At 48.0% G+C, this 14,517-nt stretch overlaps 1 protein-coding gene across 1 annotated transcript; it reads left to right on the top strand.

Moving 5' to 3' along the window:
* Nucleotides 1–392: 392 nt before the first annotated feature.
* Nucleotides 393–13,253, top strand: NCLN (nicalin). The gene is made up of 15 exons (XM_023943043.2): nucleotides 393–678; nucleotides 3,474–3,664; nucleotides 3,869–4,013; nucleotides 4,618–4,712; nucleotides 4,941–5,021; nucleotides 5,198–5,301; nucleotides 5,545–5,633; nucleotides 5,796–5,935; nucleotides 6,293–6,471; nucleotides 6,691–6,778; nucleotides 6,877–6,915; nucleotides 7,012–7,175; nucleotides 7,806–7,859; nucleotides 7,951–8,029; nucleotides 9,234–13,253. Exons 1-15 carry the CDS (start codon nucleotides 498–500, stop codon nucleotides 9,291–9,293), a joined length of 1,689 nt encoding a protein of 562 aa, XP_023798811.1. The 5' UTR covers nucleotides 393–497; the 3' UTR covers nucleotides 9,294–13,253.
* The last annotated feature ends 1,264 nt before the right edge of the window (nucleotides 13,254–14,517 follow it).

Here is a 14,517-nt window from a genome sequence, read left to right as displayed (position 1 = left end):
TCATCCCATCCCATGGATCCCATCCCATCCCATCCCATGGATCCCATCCCATCCCATACCATGGATCCCATCCCATCCCATCCCATCCCATCCCATCCCATCCCATCCCATGGATCCCATCCCATCCCATCCCATCCCATGGATCCCATCCCATCCCATCCCATCCCATCCCATGGATCCCATCCCATCCCATCCCATCCCATCCCATCCCATCCCATCCCATCCCATCCCATCCCATGGATCCCATCCCATCCCATCCCATCCCATCCCATCCCATCCCATCCCATCCCATCCGCTGGGGGGCGCTCGGGAGCGCCAGGCCGCGGGGAGGGCGCCCCCTGCAGGCCAAGGCGGGGCGGTACTGCGGCCCGCACGGGCTGCCGCGACTACAATTCCCAGCGCCCCTCGCGGCGGCGCGCGAACTACAGATCCCGGCATGCCGCGCGGCGCGCGCCGTGCGTGCCGAGCAGGCCGCAGTGCGGGCCGGGGCCGCGGCGATGCTGGAGGAGGCGGGTGAGGTGCTGGAGTCGGTGCTCAAGGCCTCGTGCCTCCCGCTCAGCGTCCTGCTCTTCGTGCCCGCCGTGCTCCTGCTCCTGGGGCCGCCGCCCGCCGCCGAGGCGGCGCACGAGTTCACGGTTTACCGCATGCAGCAGTACGAGCTGGGCGGGCAGCCCTATGGTGAGGAACTGCACGGCCCGGCCGGGCTCGGTCCTGCCGGCAGCGGCCCCTTCAGGGGTGGTGGGGCCGTGGGAAGGGAGCCCCGAGCCCGGGGAGGAGCCCAGGGTAGGCCGTGAAGCCGCGGGCGGCCCAGGAAGGGCGGCCAGGCCTAGGGGAGGGCTCGGGGGCTCTGGGAGGCGGCAGCAGCCGGGCCCGGGGCCAGGCTCAGGAGCAGGGGAGGCCGCAGGAGGGACCCTTCTGGCCGAATTTCGCTGCCCAGGCTCAGCACGAGCAGGAGAGGGGATGGGAGCTCCATTGTGGTGACCTAGATGGTCACCTAGCCAAGGACCCTGTCTGTGGGCTGAGGGCTCTGTGTTTTGAGGAGCCCAGCTGCATACCTCCTGCATTCTGGTAAACTCGGTGGTGAGCTCAGTTTTGTCCTTTTGCCTTTGACTCCTTTATTGACAGGTTGCTTCGTCTTTGCTCTTCATCCTCAGCTCTGTGTGTTGCTCCAGTGGCTCCGTTTGAGAGCTCGTCCTTCCCCTGTGTTACAGCTGACCTTTACATCCTCTGTTCTCTTAGCTGCAGCCTGCTGATTGTGCAACACCTTTCTTTGGGTCAGAGACACACCCTGTTCTGTGAGTCCTTGAGGTGCTGCAACCCTCAGCCTCCTCCCCTGTGTGCCCACAAACCCAGAATCACTGGTTGTTTCTGGGTCTTCTGTAGAGATTTTATTCCAGACCAGGGCATGTTGCTCTGTCTGTGAGTGACTCCTCTATGGAGTTACCAATGAACAGCCTCACGTTTAATTTGTGCTGCCCATGAGACGCCATCCCTCATTCTTTCAGATCTTAATAAGTTCAAATATATAAGTTATGAAATGCAGCTGTGCCTGTGTATTCCTTAAACACTTCATGCCTCTGGTGGCTTCTAAATAAATTAAATTATTTCTGGGCTCTTCCATCACAGTTTCTTAGAATGTGTCCACATCTTGAGGGCTCTCTTGCTGACAGCCTCAGTAGCTCCAAGGCAGGCCCTTGCATGGGGGTAGGACTCTCTGTCTTTTCTCAGGTGCTGGGAGCTGTTGGCAGGCTGAACAGGGGCAGCAGGAATGTGATTCAGCTGGCTTTGACTTTGCTTGCCTGAGTGTCCCCTCTAGCCAAGTGCTCACAATTTTGTGACCTCTTGAAAAGCCAGGTGTTAGTTCTTTAAGATGCTTCCAGTTAACTTTTTATGCTGTTTCTTTTCCTGGAGCCTTTAAGCTTGGTGGGCTGTGTGTTTCCTTTGTTCCTTCCTCCTCCCTTTGGGTAGCTGCTTTTCCTTTTCCTTGTGTGTTCTGAGATGTCCTTCAGGATAAAAGCTGTATTTCAGAGCAGTCTGAGTTGGAAGGGACCCACAAGAATCACCAAGTCCAACTCTCAAAGGGAATGACCCACAGAGGAATCAAACCCATAAGCTTGGCATTGTCAGCACCATCCTCTGACCAACTGAGCTGATTTGTTGTTCCAGATTCTCTTATCCTTTTCCAAAAATACCAAGTAACAGGTTGCTGCTCAGCCTCTTCTTGCAGAGGGAAGAGTTTTTTGTCAGCATCACTCATAGAGCAATTTAAGAACAAGCTTGGACTTCCTCTAATACTAATAGAATTAGAATTCTTTAGTTTGTAAATCAGTGATTATTAACCAGCTCTCTCTGTAGAGAAGCTACAGAAAATCAACCTGTCAGAAAAGTACTGTTGTGTCTGCTCTGCTTAGATGGCAGAGAGAACAGAACTGTGAGTGCACACATTGCTGTGTTTCCACATCATTCCTTTGGAAGTGGTGGAGGGATTATCCTCATTTTGAATTGTTTTTCTCTGGTTAGAGCAGGGGTGCCATTAATGTTTGTTTGTTTAGTGTCAGAGGTCTGTGGGGAGAATTTACATTGTGCCTGGTTTCTGTTTCTGGGTATGTGGCCCTCATACTGTGCAGGAGAAGTGTAGATTTTTCTTGTTTAGGTGTTTCTGTGACCTTTGATGAGACCAAGCTAATGTTAGAGTTAAGCTAAGCCAGGTTTAAATCTAGTTCTCAGCCATGCTCCTGTGTGACAGAGGCTGGAGCACCTCGTCTGTCCCTCTGTGGGGACCCAGAATGATGAGATCTCCAGGGGAGGTGCCAGAGCTACAGAAGAAGAAATTGAATTATAAATTGTAAGGTGGATTTGACCCTCTCTTGTTTGGACAAGATGTCCTTTTGGCCCTCCCTTGGGGAATGCAGGAGCTTCTGGCAAGCCTGGATTGCATTTCCATGTGGGGGATTTGATCTGCTGGCACTGAGAGTAGGAGAGGGCGAGCCCTCAGGAGCAGCCTGCTCCTCTGTAATTCTGCCAGCTACAGAGCCTTCCTTGTGGCAGAGTGAGAGCAGCCCTTGGGGTGACATGGGGCTGTCTGGTGTCCTTGGGGTGACATGGGGCTGTCTGGTGTCATCAGCACAGCTTGATTCTACAGCTGGGGGAGGCTCTGGAGAGGCCAGGCTGTCTCCAGGTGTGCTGCTGGCTGCAGGTATTAGGTGCAGGTGAGCAGACAGGTAGCCTGTGTGTTGTGCTGAGGAGGAAGACCGGAAGGCGAGGCTGTGGTGTGGAACAAGGTGGGGTCTGGCAGGATGTGGCTGCACAGGAAAACCCACAGACCTCTGCTCCTTCTCGCACGAGGAACAGGCAAACTCAGCTTTCTGCAGCCCACCAGACTGTCCCCAGGAGCGTTCTGAGCAGGAGGCAGGCTGGAGCAGAGGGGTTGGGGTGCAGTGCCTCACCAGCTCTCCTGCTTTCCCTGCTGGCAGGCACCAGGAGCGCGGTGCTGAACACGGAGGCGCGCACCGTGGAAGCGGACGTGCTGAGCCGCCGCTGCGTCATGATGCGGCTGGTGGACTTCTCCTACGAGCAGTACCAGAAGGCTCTGCGCCAGTCAGCCGGGGCTGTGGTGATCATCTTGCCACGATCCATCTCCTCTGTCCCCCAGGATGTTGTGCGGGTAAACAAAAAAGTTTTCTTCCTCTTCCCATGGGAGGCGTATTGGAGAAAAGCTTGGTTGCTGCAGGGCTGGAAGCTTCTGTTGTAATGCACAACAAATCGTATTCTAATTTTAAAACTTTTCTCTCTGCTTTGGTTGTTAATTTTTTCTTGACACCTGTCGTGTTTAGCAGATGCTAAGTTTGTGTCTCGCTTAAATCCTCAGCAATTCATGGAGATAGAGCCAGAAATGCTTGCTATGGAAACCATTGTGCCAGTCTACTTTGCAGTGGAAGATGAGGAGCTGCTGTCTATCTATGAACAAACACGGGCTGCTTCTGCATCACAAGGTTCTGCCTCAGCTGCAGAAGGTGAGTTCTAACAAGGAGGAAAAAGTTTTGAGGAAGACAGGCCTGTTCCCACCTCTGGGAAGAGTCTGCTGTGTCATCTGCACCGTGAAGCAGTGTTCTGTCACCTTTGTGTTTATTCAGTCTTTGTGAAAGTGTTTAGAGATTCAGTGGAAGGAAAGCATTGCTTGACTGTAGTTGGACACACGGTTGCAGGAAGTTCTCAGCTTCACACTGCTGCAAGTGAAGTAGAAATCAAAACTAGGTTAAAAGCAGCATTGAAAATGCTAAGTGATGATGGTATGTTGGTAGAAGCTGAAGTTTTCTGTCTGACCACAAGTCAGTTTGATTATTCCATGTAAATAATATGACTGTCTTAATGAACTGCTGCTTATGACTAATTTTAGTACTGTTGAGGAGAAGTTTTTGACCAGCCCAAAATACTGGGATTTTACAACAGAATGAAAAAGCATGGTCACCAAGATTCTGTGTCATTGCATAAACACCAGTGACAAGTGAGAGGGCTTAAATGGTTTAAAGCTGGTCTCTCCAAAGCTCAGTTAGCAGGGGAAAAGAAGGAAACTTCCCCAGGTGTACATTGGAGGGTTTTTTGGTGTTTTTGTTCCAGTTCTGCTGCACACAGCAACTGCCAATGGCTTCCAGATGGTGACCAGCGGGGCTCAAAGCAAAGCTATCAATGACTGGCTCATCCCCAGTGTGGAGGTGAGTTGTGTGTGGGTTCAAACTGGCAACATTGATGAGGTGACTTCTTTTATTGGGACTTAATCAGACATTTGGTCTGACAGAGCAAGTCAGGGGACTCTCAGCCAGGAATCTGAAGTCCTCACAACCAAGGCCACGGCAGACTGGACAGGAATGTAGAAGTCAGGCTGTCCTTGTACAGGCACATGAGAGGTGATGGGGAGTGACACTGCTCTCTTTCCTCTCCAGGGAAGGCTGACAGGGCTGGGTGGAGAAGACATGCCCACTGTTGTGATAGTTGCCCACTATGATTCCTTTGGAGTGGCTCCAGTGAGTATTCTTTCTTCCTGCAGCTCTCTGTTCCTGTCTTTTTTCCCCTCTGTGTCTTTTCTTGGCCTGAAGGCTGTGGGGCAGTTAAAGTGGAGCACAGTGCTGTGCTGTCTTGCAGCTGTTCAGGTGCTCAGTGTAGGTTTGTCACCTTGTGTGTGTCCCACCTCATCCTGCAGTGGCTGTCCCATGGGGCTGACTCCAATGGCAGTGGAATCTCTGTGCTGCTGGAACTGGCCAGGCTGTTCTCTCGGCTCTACACCTACAGAAGGACCCATGCTGGGTAAGGAACTGCTGTGTTTGGGGTTAAATGTGGAGGGGATGATTCAATCCTCAAGCCCTGGGAACTCCCCACTTTTAATCTGTCCTGCCATTACCTGAGTATGTGGCATGTGGGAAGTGTTTGTTAATGGACAGTTTGTCTTGGATGTCAGGTGCAAGTGGTTGTGATTTCACCACACCTCCAAGGCTGAGTGCAGGAATTCTTGCAGCATGCTAACCCTTTTCTGGCTTCTTTGATGGGCAGGTATAACTTACTGTTCTTTGCATCTGGAGGTGGCAAGTTTAATTATCAAGGAACTAAGCGGTGGCTGGAGGACAATTTGGACCACACTGGTGAGTAAGGGACTGATTGTGTTAAATGTTTATAATTAATTACCAGCTCTCCTGTGAGAATCTCCTTGTGTGAGCCTTGCTTTTTTTTTTGGGGGGGGGGGGCGGGGTGTGGAAATCCCAGCGCAAGATGTAGCAATAAAGGTTTGGATTTTTCTGTTCCAGATTCCAGCCTGCTGCAGGACAATGTAGCATTTGTTCTCTGCCTTGACACTCTGGGCAGAGGCAATAGCCTTCATCTTCATGTCTCAAAGCCTCCCAAGGAGGGCACCTTGCAGCATGCATTTCTGAGAGAACTGGAGATGGTAAGGAAAAGCACTTTAAGTTCATGGGAGTTTGGGACTTACTGTACGGCTCTCCATGAGAGGAAGGAAGATGTGAAGAAAGGATGTGCTATTGAAATAACTCATGTATTGTTTAGGGTCACTCGGTTTGAAGTGCAGACAAATACTCATGCCACAAGGGAAGCAGACTAGATCTGCAAATGCCACTCTGTACAGACATTGAAACAGCTCTTTTTGACCCGAAAACCCAACTTTAATAATGTCAATAACTGCACCTTACATTGCGGAACACACAGCAGTGGGTATAGGCAGACAGGGCAGTGCAGGGTGGGACTCTGCAGTGGGCAGCACCCTTGAATGGCTTGTCCATGTCCTCAGGTTGTTGCCAGCCAGTTCCCAGAGGTGAAGTTTTCCATGGTGCACAAGAAGATTAACCTGGCTGAGGACATGCTGGCGTGGGAGCACGAGCGGTTCGCGATCCGGCGCTTGCCGGCGTTCACCATCTCCCACCTGGAGAGCCACCGGGACAGCCTGCGCAACAGCATCATGGACAGGAGGTGAGGGACCCTGGGGGAGGAAGGCTGGGGTTTAAACCCAGCCCAGAACCCCAAACTGGCCTCACAACTGCTTGTGTTGTTCTGATGGTCAGGGCACAGGTGGCAAGCATTGTGTGTTGGGCTCTGGATTCAGGCTCATGGCTGATGCAGTGAAAATGGGTTGTTTCTAGAGGGAAGCTGATGCCATTGGCAAGTCCATAATCCTCTCTTTTGCTTTAGGGCACGAATAGACACTAAAGCACTGACCAGGAATACTCAGATCATTGCTGAGGCTTTGACAAGGGTCATCTACAATCTAACAGAAAAGGTAAGAGGTGCCCACCTTGCAGTGCTGGCCAGACTTGTCCTGCCCAGCCGAGCTCAACAATAACCTGTGTTGTTTTTTTTTTTCATTTTCCTTTGCAGGGAACACCTGCAGATATGCAGATCTTCACAGATCAGATGGTAAGCACAGTGCATTGTGATTGTAACCTGAAGTCTTGGAGAGAGAGAGCTCTGGTGTGTGGTTAACTCCCTTTCTCTGGTGGTATTTTTCTGCAGCAAATCCAGCAGGAGCAGCTGGAGTCAGTGATGGACTGGCTGAGCAGTCAGCCCAGGGCTGCCCAGCTTATTGATAAAGACAGCACCTTCCTCAACACCTTAGAATATTATATGGGACGCTACCTGAAGGATGTCAAGCAGCATCATGTGAAGGCAGACAAACGGTAAGAAAAGACACCAAAGAACCAGCCAGAGCATGCAAACTGGCTTCCCCCTGGACAGAATTTTGTCTGTGAGCTGCAGCTTTCCTGGTTTCTTGACATGCAGCTTTACTCTTTTCTGCTCTCCTGTCAGTTTTGGTTCATGCTTGGTTTTCTCCCAGAGAAAGATGCTCGTGATTCCTCACAGCACAGGAACAAGGCCCAGCAGCTCCCTCTGTCTGAAAAGCTTGTTTTTAAACTGTATTTATTATTTATTAAATTTATTTAAACAGTGTTCCACTGTTCCCACTCTGAGAGCAGGAGAATACTAAGTTTTGGTTAATTAAAAAAGGCAGTTTCCATCCTGTTGAACCTGCTTGGACTGAAGCTGTTTTAATGAACAGAGGGAGGAATCTTTCATGTTCAGCCTCTTTGGAGACAGCTGAACAGCAGCATGAGTTCTGAATTGTGTCCTAGGGCTTCTGATTGTTGGAAAAGAAAATCTTGATGACTAAAATCAGCTCGAAACCAGTGTGGGATGTGGTCATGTTTACCTGTCTCTGGTTGGGTGAGCTCCTGGGGAACAGCTCTGGGCTGTCCTGACTGCAGGGTCAAGAAGTGCAGTAGAATCTGAAAATTTTCTCCTTTGCACAGGGACCCCGAGTTTGTTTTCTACGACCAGCTGAAGCAGGTGATGAATGCATACAGGTATGGAATTCCCCTGGGCATGCTGGGCTGTTGTCTCACCCCCTGGCAGGAACTGCTGTAGCAATTTCATGTGCACTTTTCCTTATTCCAGGGTCAAGCCAGCAATCTTTGACCTGCTCCTGGCTGTCTGTATTGCAGCCTACCTTGGCGTTGCCTATGTTGCAGTGCAGGTAAGAGTCACAGGTGTATTATTTTACTTATAAAACAAATCAGATACAGAAATTCACACAGTGCCAGCACTAAAGCTGGAACAATAATGCCACTTGGCTATGCTGAAGGCAGTCTCTTGCCATTCCAGTGCAAACCTGTTTTGTAGAGCTGTTTCTTGTAGTCAAGGACATGCATAACTCACTTGCTAACCTCTTTTGGCTCCAAACTGAAACTTTGCAACAAATTTTAGTTACCTTGGTAATTTAAAAGTTTGTAGCTTGTACTATTAGGAAATATCTGAACTTGGGATGCAGCTTAGAAATGCATCTTCAGAGTTTTTCTTTCTTTTTTCAGTGAAACTATAAATACATCCTGTGTCCATGCCTCTGAAAATGTGATACTCTGTGTCTTGGCCAGCCCAATTAAATGCAAAGTTTTTGTCACTGTTAACCAAGACAGTGTGAGCAAGGCTTTGTTCCTGCCTGCATTCATGAAGGACATGAATGAAAGGGAAGCTTTTTAGGTCACTCTCAATTTTGATGACTTTGTGTTATTTGTGTAAATTATTTGTTTAGGGAAACCACAAGCATTTGAAAACTCAGTGTAAGAATATAAACAAGGGGAAAAACATACTTTGATTTCTATTAGCAATCTTCATTACTTCTGTTATTTGAATTTGAAATTATTTGAAGCCTGGATCTTGTTCCATCTGTCAAACATCAAATCAAAATACAATCAACCCCAGCAAAATCAAAAGGGGAATTAAGTGAATTTCTAAGCCACTGTGGAAATTGTGAAAGAGAAGAGCCAGTTAAAGTATTGTGAATTGGTGGGAATCTCTGTTTTTGCCTGGTTCATTTTTACCTGCCTGAAACTGCTGGCAGCAGTGTTTCTGTAGAGACCAGGAGCCTGCATGTGTTGGAATCTGAAGCTTTCTCCTCGCTTTCAGAAGGAACAGAATTGCATTGCAAAAAAAATATAAAAATTCTTCAATATGAGTTGAAACAGACCTGCACAAACACTTCTGTAAGCCAGCATTTTCTGTATAACTTGGCTTCCTTGTCATAATTCCTCCTCATCCATCAAGTCCCACTCTGTCTTCAGGATGAGTGGTTGATGCACACAAGGCACTGCATTTGCACACTGGCATTGTTTTAAACCTTCTGCTAAGTTTTCTGTGTGTTCAGAACTGCCATGGTTACTTTTTTTCCCTTCTGTTTCCAGCACTTTGGTCTCCTTTACAAGATGATACAGAGATTATCCCTTAAAACCAAGCAGCAGTGAAGCACCAAGTCCCCCCCACCCAGCAGCACTGAGCCATCGGTGAGCCCATTGGGAACCTTCTGCCTTCCACTGAAACCCTGCTGTTCCTTTTCCTTTGTCTCCTCTTTGCTACTGTATAGAGGGGAGGAAGGCATAAAGAAAATGAAATTTTAACTCTTGTGCACCTCTGAAGTGCTTTTCTTCACCTTCTTCCCCTGAGTTGCACCATGTCTGGTTTACCTTTGCATTTTGGTGAGGGAGAGGCTGAGAGACTCCAGCAATTCCTGCAGTCTGATTCTGAGCAGCTTCTCTGAGTGTAACACAAAGTCCAGCACCATCATGGACACTGTCACACAGCCAGCCTGGAAACTGAAACTACAGCCTGACAGAGTGGTATCTCTGCCCAGCACACAAGGATTTGGAGCAGTGATTTGAAAGAAAAAAACCAAAAAAGTGCACATGCAAATTAAAGAGAATGCAATTAGCATGTTTCCTTATGGCACCTCTTCCTTGAGTTCACTGCTGGTTTAGGGGGTTGTGCTGAGCAAGCAGTGTCTGCAGCAAGCACCTTCTTGCATTTTGTTCAAACTCACCCCCTTTTAGGAGGGGCACTGTGAGTGATCATGACTGTTAAAATCAGGATGAGGAAAGATTAAGTTGGGTTATTAAGTTGGGTTTCTGGCTTGAGGGTTCTTGCCAGGGACAGGTTCTCTCCTTTCTCTCTTGGAGGATGCATTTTGCTGTGTGCTTGATTTTTCTGGAGGTTTTTGGTCCTTGAACAGTTCACAGCTGCCACCACTCTGTGCTAAACTCTTGCTTGATTTTTGAGGGGTGTTCCATAGTCCATAGCTGCTGCAGGATCCCATTCTGTGCTGTTCCATGTACTTACACAAGCTGGTTCTGTTGATAACAAGAGCAGCTCAGACCTGGAAAATATATTGAGATACTACAAGCCCTAGGCTAGTTGTAGTTCTAGAACATAACCCTGAGCACTGCCCTGCCACCCAGCAAGTTTTGAGTCCTTTTCTGTAATCTCTTCTATGTACATGAGGTCTCTTCACAAGCCACAGTGATGCTTTTCTTTAAAATTTAAGCTATTATTTATAATTAAAGCAATGTATCTTACAGAGGCTGAAAATTATTTTTGAATTGAAGTGCACCTTTTTTTTTTGTGTATGCAAGAAAAATTCCAGCTGTGGATTCCTGTTTGCACATACCTGCTGTGCACATGCTTGTTAGAAAAGGGCTTGTTGTGGCCAGTCACTGTCCTTTGGATGGTCACCAAAGCACTGATTTCCATCCTTCTTGGTTTATTTTACTGTAATCTTCTAGCAGTACCCTTACCCCATGATGTGTCCTTTCTGCTGCTTTAAATAAGTAGCAACTTACTCTTTTTAGGGTCTTGTCTTTTTCCAGGAGAGCCTGCTGGTGTCAGTGGCTCACCATGGTGTCCAAGCACTCCAGAAGGATCAGCCACACAGGGAGATCTGCCTTTTCCTGATCTTTTGAGTGCTCATTTGAAATGTGTCTCTCTGCATGCGTGAAGTGCTCATGGCACTCCTCTGCCAAATGAATTCATAATGACTTCAGAAGTTGCTGGAGTGGCTGGAAGGCAAGCCTTGATTGTTTTCCCCTGGTTGGTATGCTCTGCCCATAGAGTGAAGCTGCATGCCCTGGGCTGGGTAGGTTTAGAACATGCTTGGTACAGTGGCTCTCTGAAGAACTCTGCAGGCTCTGAATATCTGGGAGTAATTTGAGTCCTCCAGCTCAAACTGCAGCATCCATTTGTGGTGTGTTACACTTAAGGAGGTGGTGTTCCCTCCAGCCTAGCAGAGTATTTCACCAGTCTTAATTATTAACTCCATGCCTTTGCTGAGAAAAATAGAAAAAGAATATTAGCAGTGCTGCTGCAGCTTGAGTTGATGTGTATAAAATATGCCAGTAGTGGGCAAGAGCGAACAGAACAGACCTGGGGCTTGTTCCTTGCTGTGGAAACTGCCTTCAGTCTTCCAGATGAGAAGCTCAAAGTTCAGAGTCAAAAACTTCCACCCAGTCTGTTTGCAGAAGCTGTAGCACAAAGAAAACACCTTAGCTCTGTGTGGTCTCAGCAATGAGCTGTTAAAACTGATCCAGTGCCAGAAGCCAGTGGAAACAACCTAAAAAGATGAATAAATGAGGAGAGTTCATAAACCTGAAGGGCAGTTGGGATGGTACATTACTGTCTCCCACACAAGGTTAGTTTGTCCTGTAATCCTTTTTTTTCTCTCCCTGGCTGCCATAAAAAGTAGTTTTTACAACAGATAAAAGAGTTTCTGCTTTTGATCAAAGTGCACATGCACTGAAACATATATGCTCAAATCTGAGATAGTCAAATCCCAACTTCCTCATAGCTGGAGCAGAGTGCCCATCCTGGGATTGAATTTAAATCCAAATTTCCTCATAGCTGGAGCAGAGTGCCCAACCTGGAATTGAATTTAAATCCAAATTTCCTCATAGCTGAAGCAGTGACCATCCTGGGATTGAATTGTTGTTTCCTTGGGTAAGTCAACAGAGAAGTTTGCAGAGAGCCCCCAGAGCTGATCTGCACTGCAGCATAACTGATCAATTCAGTCACCAACACAAAGCCAGAAACCCAACAGGTGTTGTGATAAAATAAAAGTTCTCCACAACATTGCAGAAGAGCTCTGTGTAGCTGATTCTTGTTGCCCTTGTTTTTACCTCTCCTCTATTTTTGAGGAGTTGGCTTGGCCTGTAGGGAAGAACATGGAAAGCATTATATCCACATACACACAAGTGGCTAGCAGTTGATACTCCTACCCAAAAAACCATTTTCTTTGCTATTTATCTGACTTCACCTGTTGTCCTGGTGCTGTCAGAGTCTGCAGCTCACAAAAAAATGGTTTTCCAGCAGGGCTTAACTGAAGCTGTTAATTCCTTCTGTCTACTTCCACCTGCATGGGCACTATTGGGAATTGTATGGGAGTAATTTGGATTATTGTAGTTCATCTCCCAAATGAGAGGGCTTGGTTTATTGTTGGGAGGGAAATAATACTGTGCAATATGAACTCCTCTACTCAGTGCAGAGAAAATCCTGAAGCCAGAATGGAATTAGGTCTCCCACTCTCTGTGGCTGAAAGTCACCACAATCTGTTTAGACATTCAAAACCACAGCTATACCCAAAATTGCTGTGGGGCTTGGTTTTGAGGGTGTTTTGTTGGTTTTAAATCTCGTGCTCTTACATTGTTCATGGCCCAATCCCAAAACCCAGGCTGCTCCTGCACCCTGTGTTTAAGCTGGGTTTTACATTTCAGAGGTTTTACATTTTATTTGGTCTTGTCTCACCAATCTGAAATGCTGGGGCTGCTCCTGGATGTCTCAGAAAATTTGGCCTCTGGGTACTTGAGTGTGGACTCCTGCTTGCTCACTTTGATCTGTTTAGTTTCCATTTGTAGTTACTGCATAGCAACTGCAAGGTTATAATCTGGAATATTTGCAGCTCAGGAAAAAGATTTATCTAGTAATGTTAACTCAATTATTTATCTCTTGTGTGCCCTGAAGAACAAATGTATATTGAGGTGAATATTTAAAAGCTAATAGAAAATTCAATGCAGTTGATTTGCATATTTTAGGACTATAAATGTAATAATATTTAAGTATTTTAACTTCTTTTTTTATTTGTTTGTCCCTTTTTCCCTTGGAAAATAAACCAAGTGAATAGGTTTGATGGATAGATTTCTCAGAGAACTATTTGCTCAAAAAAATGGAATCTCCTTGCATTATTTGGAGGAATAGACACTCTACAAAAATGGGAGAAAATCTATGTATTTAAAAGCTTCATCCTGTCTAGCCAAAAGTAAAATAGTACAACAGAAAACATTTATACACTCCAAGCATGATTTCAGCACCTTGAGGTGAGCAAATTCCTGTTTATTCAAAAGGTTTGTGCTCATGTGAAGCAATTAAAGTTTCTATGCAAAACAGCTTTGGTACTGTGAGAAACCTCAGCAGCCAGCACCACGTGCTCTTGGGGATTGCTGTGCCTCTGTCCTTACCCAAACCCTATTTGAACACTGAATTTATTCAAATTATAATCATTGCAAGAGATCTGTTCCCCAAGCACGACTTTGTCAAAGTCCTGGGCAGAGGTGTGGAGTGACAAAGTGACCTGAGGAGGGGAGGGCTGGACGTGCGCTCATCCCCGGCTGTGTCCGAGGGGTTCTCCTGCCTGAGACCCTGAACCAGCGGCGTGGGGACACGGGGTGGTGACACAGAGCAGTGTCCTGCTGCAGTGACACAGAGCAGTGTCCCGGTGGTGACAAGGGCAGCCCCACCCGCTGCCCGCAGATCCCCAGGTGACAGGAGCATCTCTTGGTGCCAGCCCCGGGCCGGCTCAGCCGCTGTCCTCCCTGGGGACCTCTCACCACGCTGGCCCCGGGGTGCAGAGCGGGGTCTGTCCTCGCACGGCTGCACAGGTGTGGCCTCAGCATCCCTGCTCCAGGGCTCCGCTTCCTTCTCCGCTTCCCTGCTGGCAGCGAGTCCCTGAGGCTGCTGCTGGGGGTGCCGAGGTGCCAGGAGGATGCTGAGGTCCTGGCTCCTCAGACCAGGCTGTTCAAAGTGGTGATGTGTCTTTCTAGAAAATAAAGAAATGTCTTCTAAGTGAGAGAAAAGGTTGAAAACAGAGGCCAAGCCTCGGAAGGTGACAGCAGAGCCGCTGGGATGAGGCGGTGAAGAGGAAGGTGTATTCCAGTGATGGAGAGCAAAGAGCTGCTCTAGAAATGTATCATCATTGTTCTCTCTACACATCTCCCCCCTCTACCCTCTCTGCTTGTAACAGAGCATTTTTGGAGCTGGGGTGCCCACTGTCCCATCACAGCCCTCTGGCACACAGAGCAAAGCCCTACAGGCTGAAGGGCAGCTTGTTGCAGGGTTTAACACAGGCTCTGTCATGTCATTATCACAGAATCACAGAATTAACTAGGCTGGAAAAGACCTTTGAGATCCCCAGTCCAACCTATAATTATATCAGTGCCCTGCTTTGAAGGGCAGATCCTTGTGGACATCAGGGAGTTCTTCACTGTCAGGGAGGGTGGTGTGAAAGCAGAGGAAGAAAGTCCAGCTGCCTTCCCTGGATGGAGACAGGGGCTGTGGCAGCCACCCCACTCCAGTTTAACCTGGCTCTCGGTGCAGGGTGACCTCTGCATGCCACGCTGAGGGAGTGGGAACCGAGCAAACCTCACTGGAGGG

Source organism: Cyanistes caeruleus, chromosome 25 (genome assembly GCF_971803275.1).
Source record: "Cyanistes caeruleus chromosome 25, bCyaCae1.hap1.1, whole genome shotgun sequence".
NCBI lineage: Eukaryota > Metazoa > Chordata > Aves > Passeriformes > Paridae > Cyanistes > Cyanistes caeruleus.
This window is presented reverse-complemented; position numbering and strand designations above follow the sequence as displayed.

Bases quoted from the DNA above. Each gene is read 5' to 3' on its own strand.
- NCLN (XM_023943043.2), top strand. From the start codon at position 498: ATGCTGGAGGAGGCGGGTGAGGTGCTGGAGTCGGTGCTCAAGGCCTCG. The intron at 3,665-3,868 runs GTAAACAAAAAA...TTAAATCCTCAG, and splicing joins TCCCCCAGGATGTTGTGCGG to CAATTCATGGAGATAGAGCC. The intron at 5,302-5,544 runs GTAAGGAACTGC...TTTGATGGGCAG, and splicing joins TACAGAAGGACCCATGCTGG to GTATAACTTACTGTTCTTTG.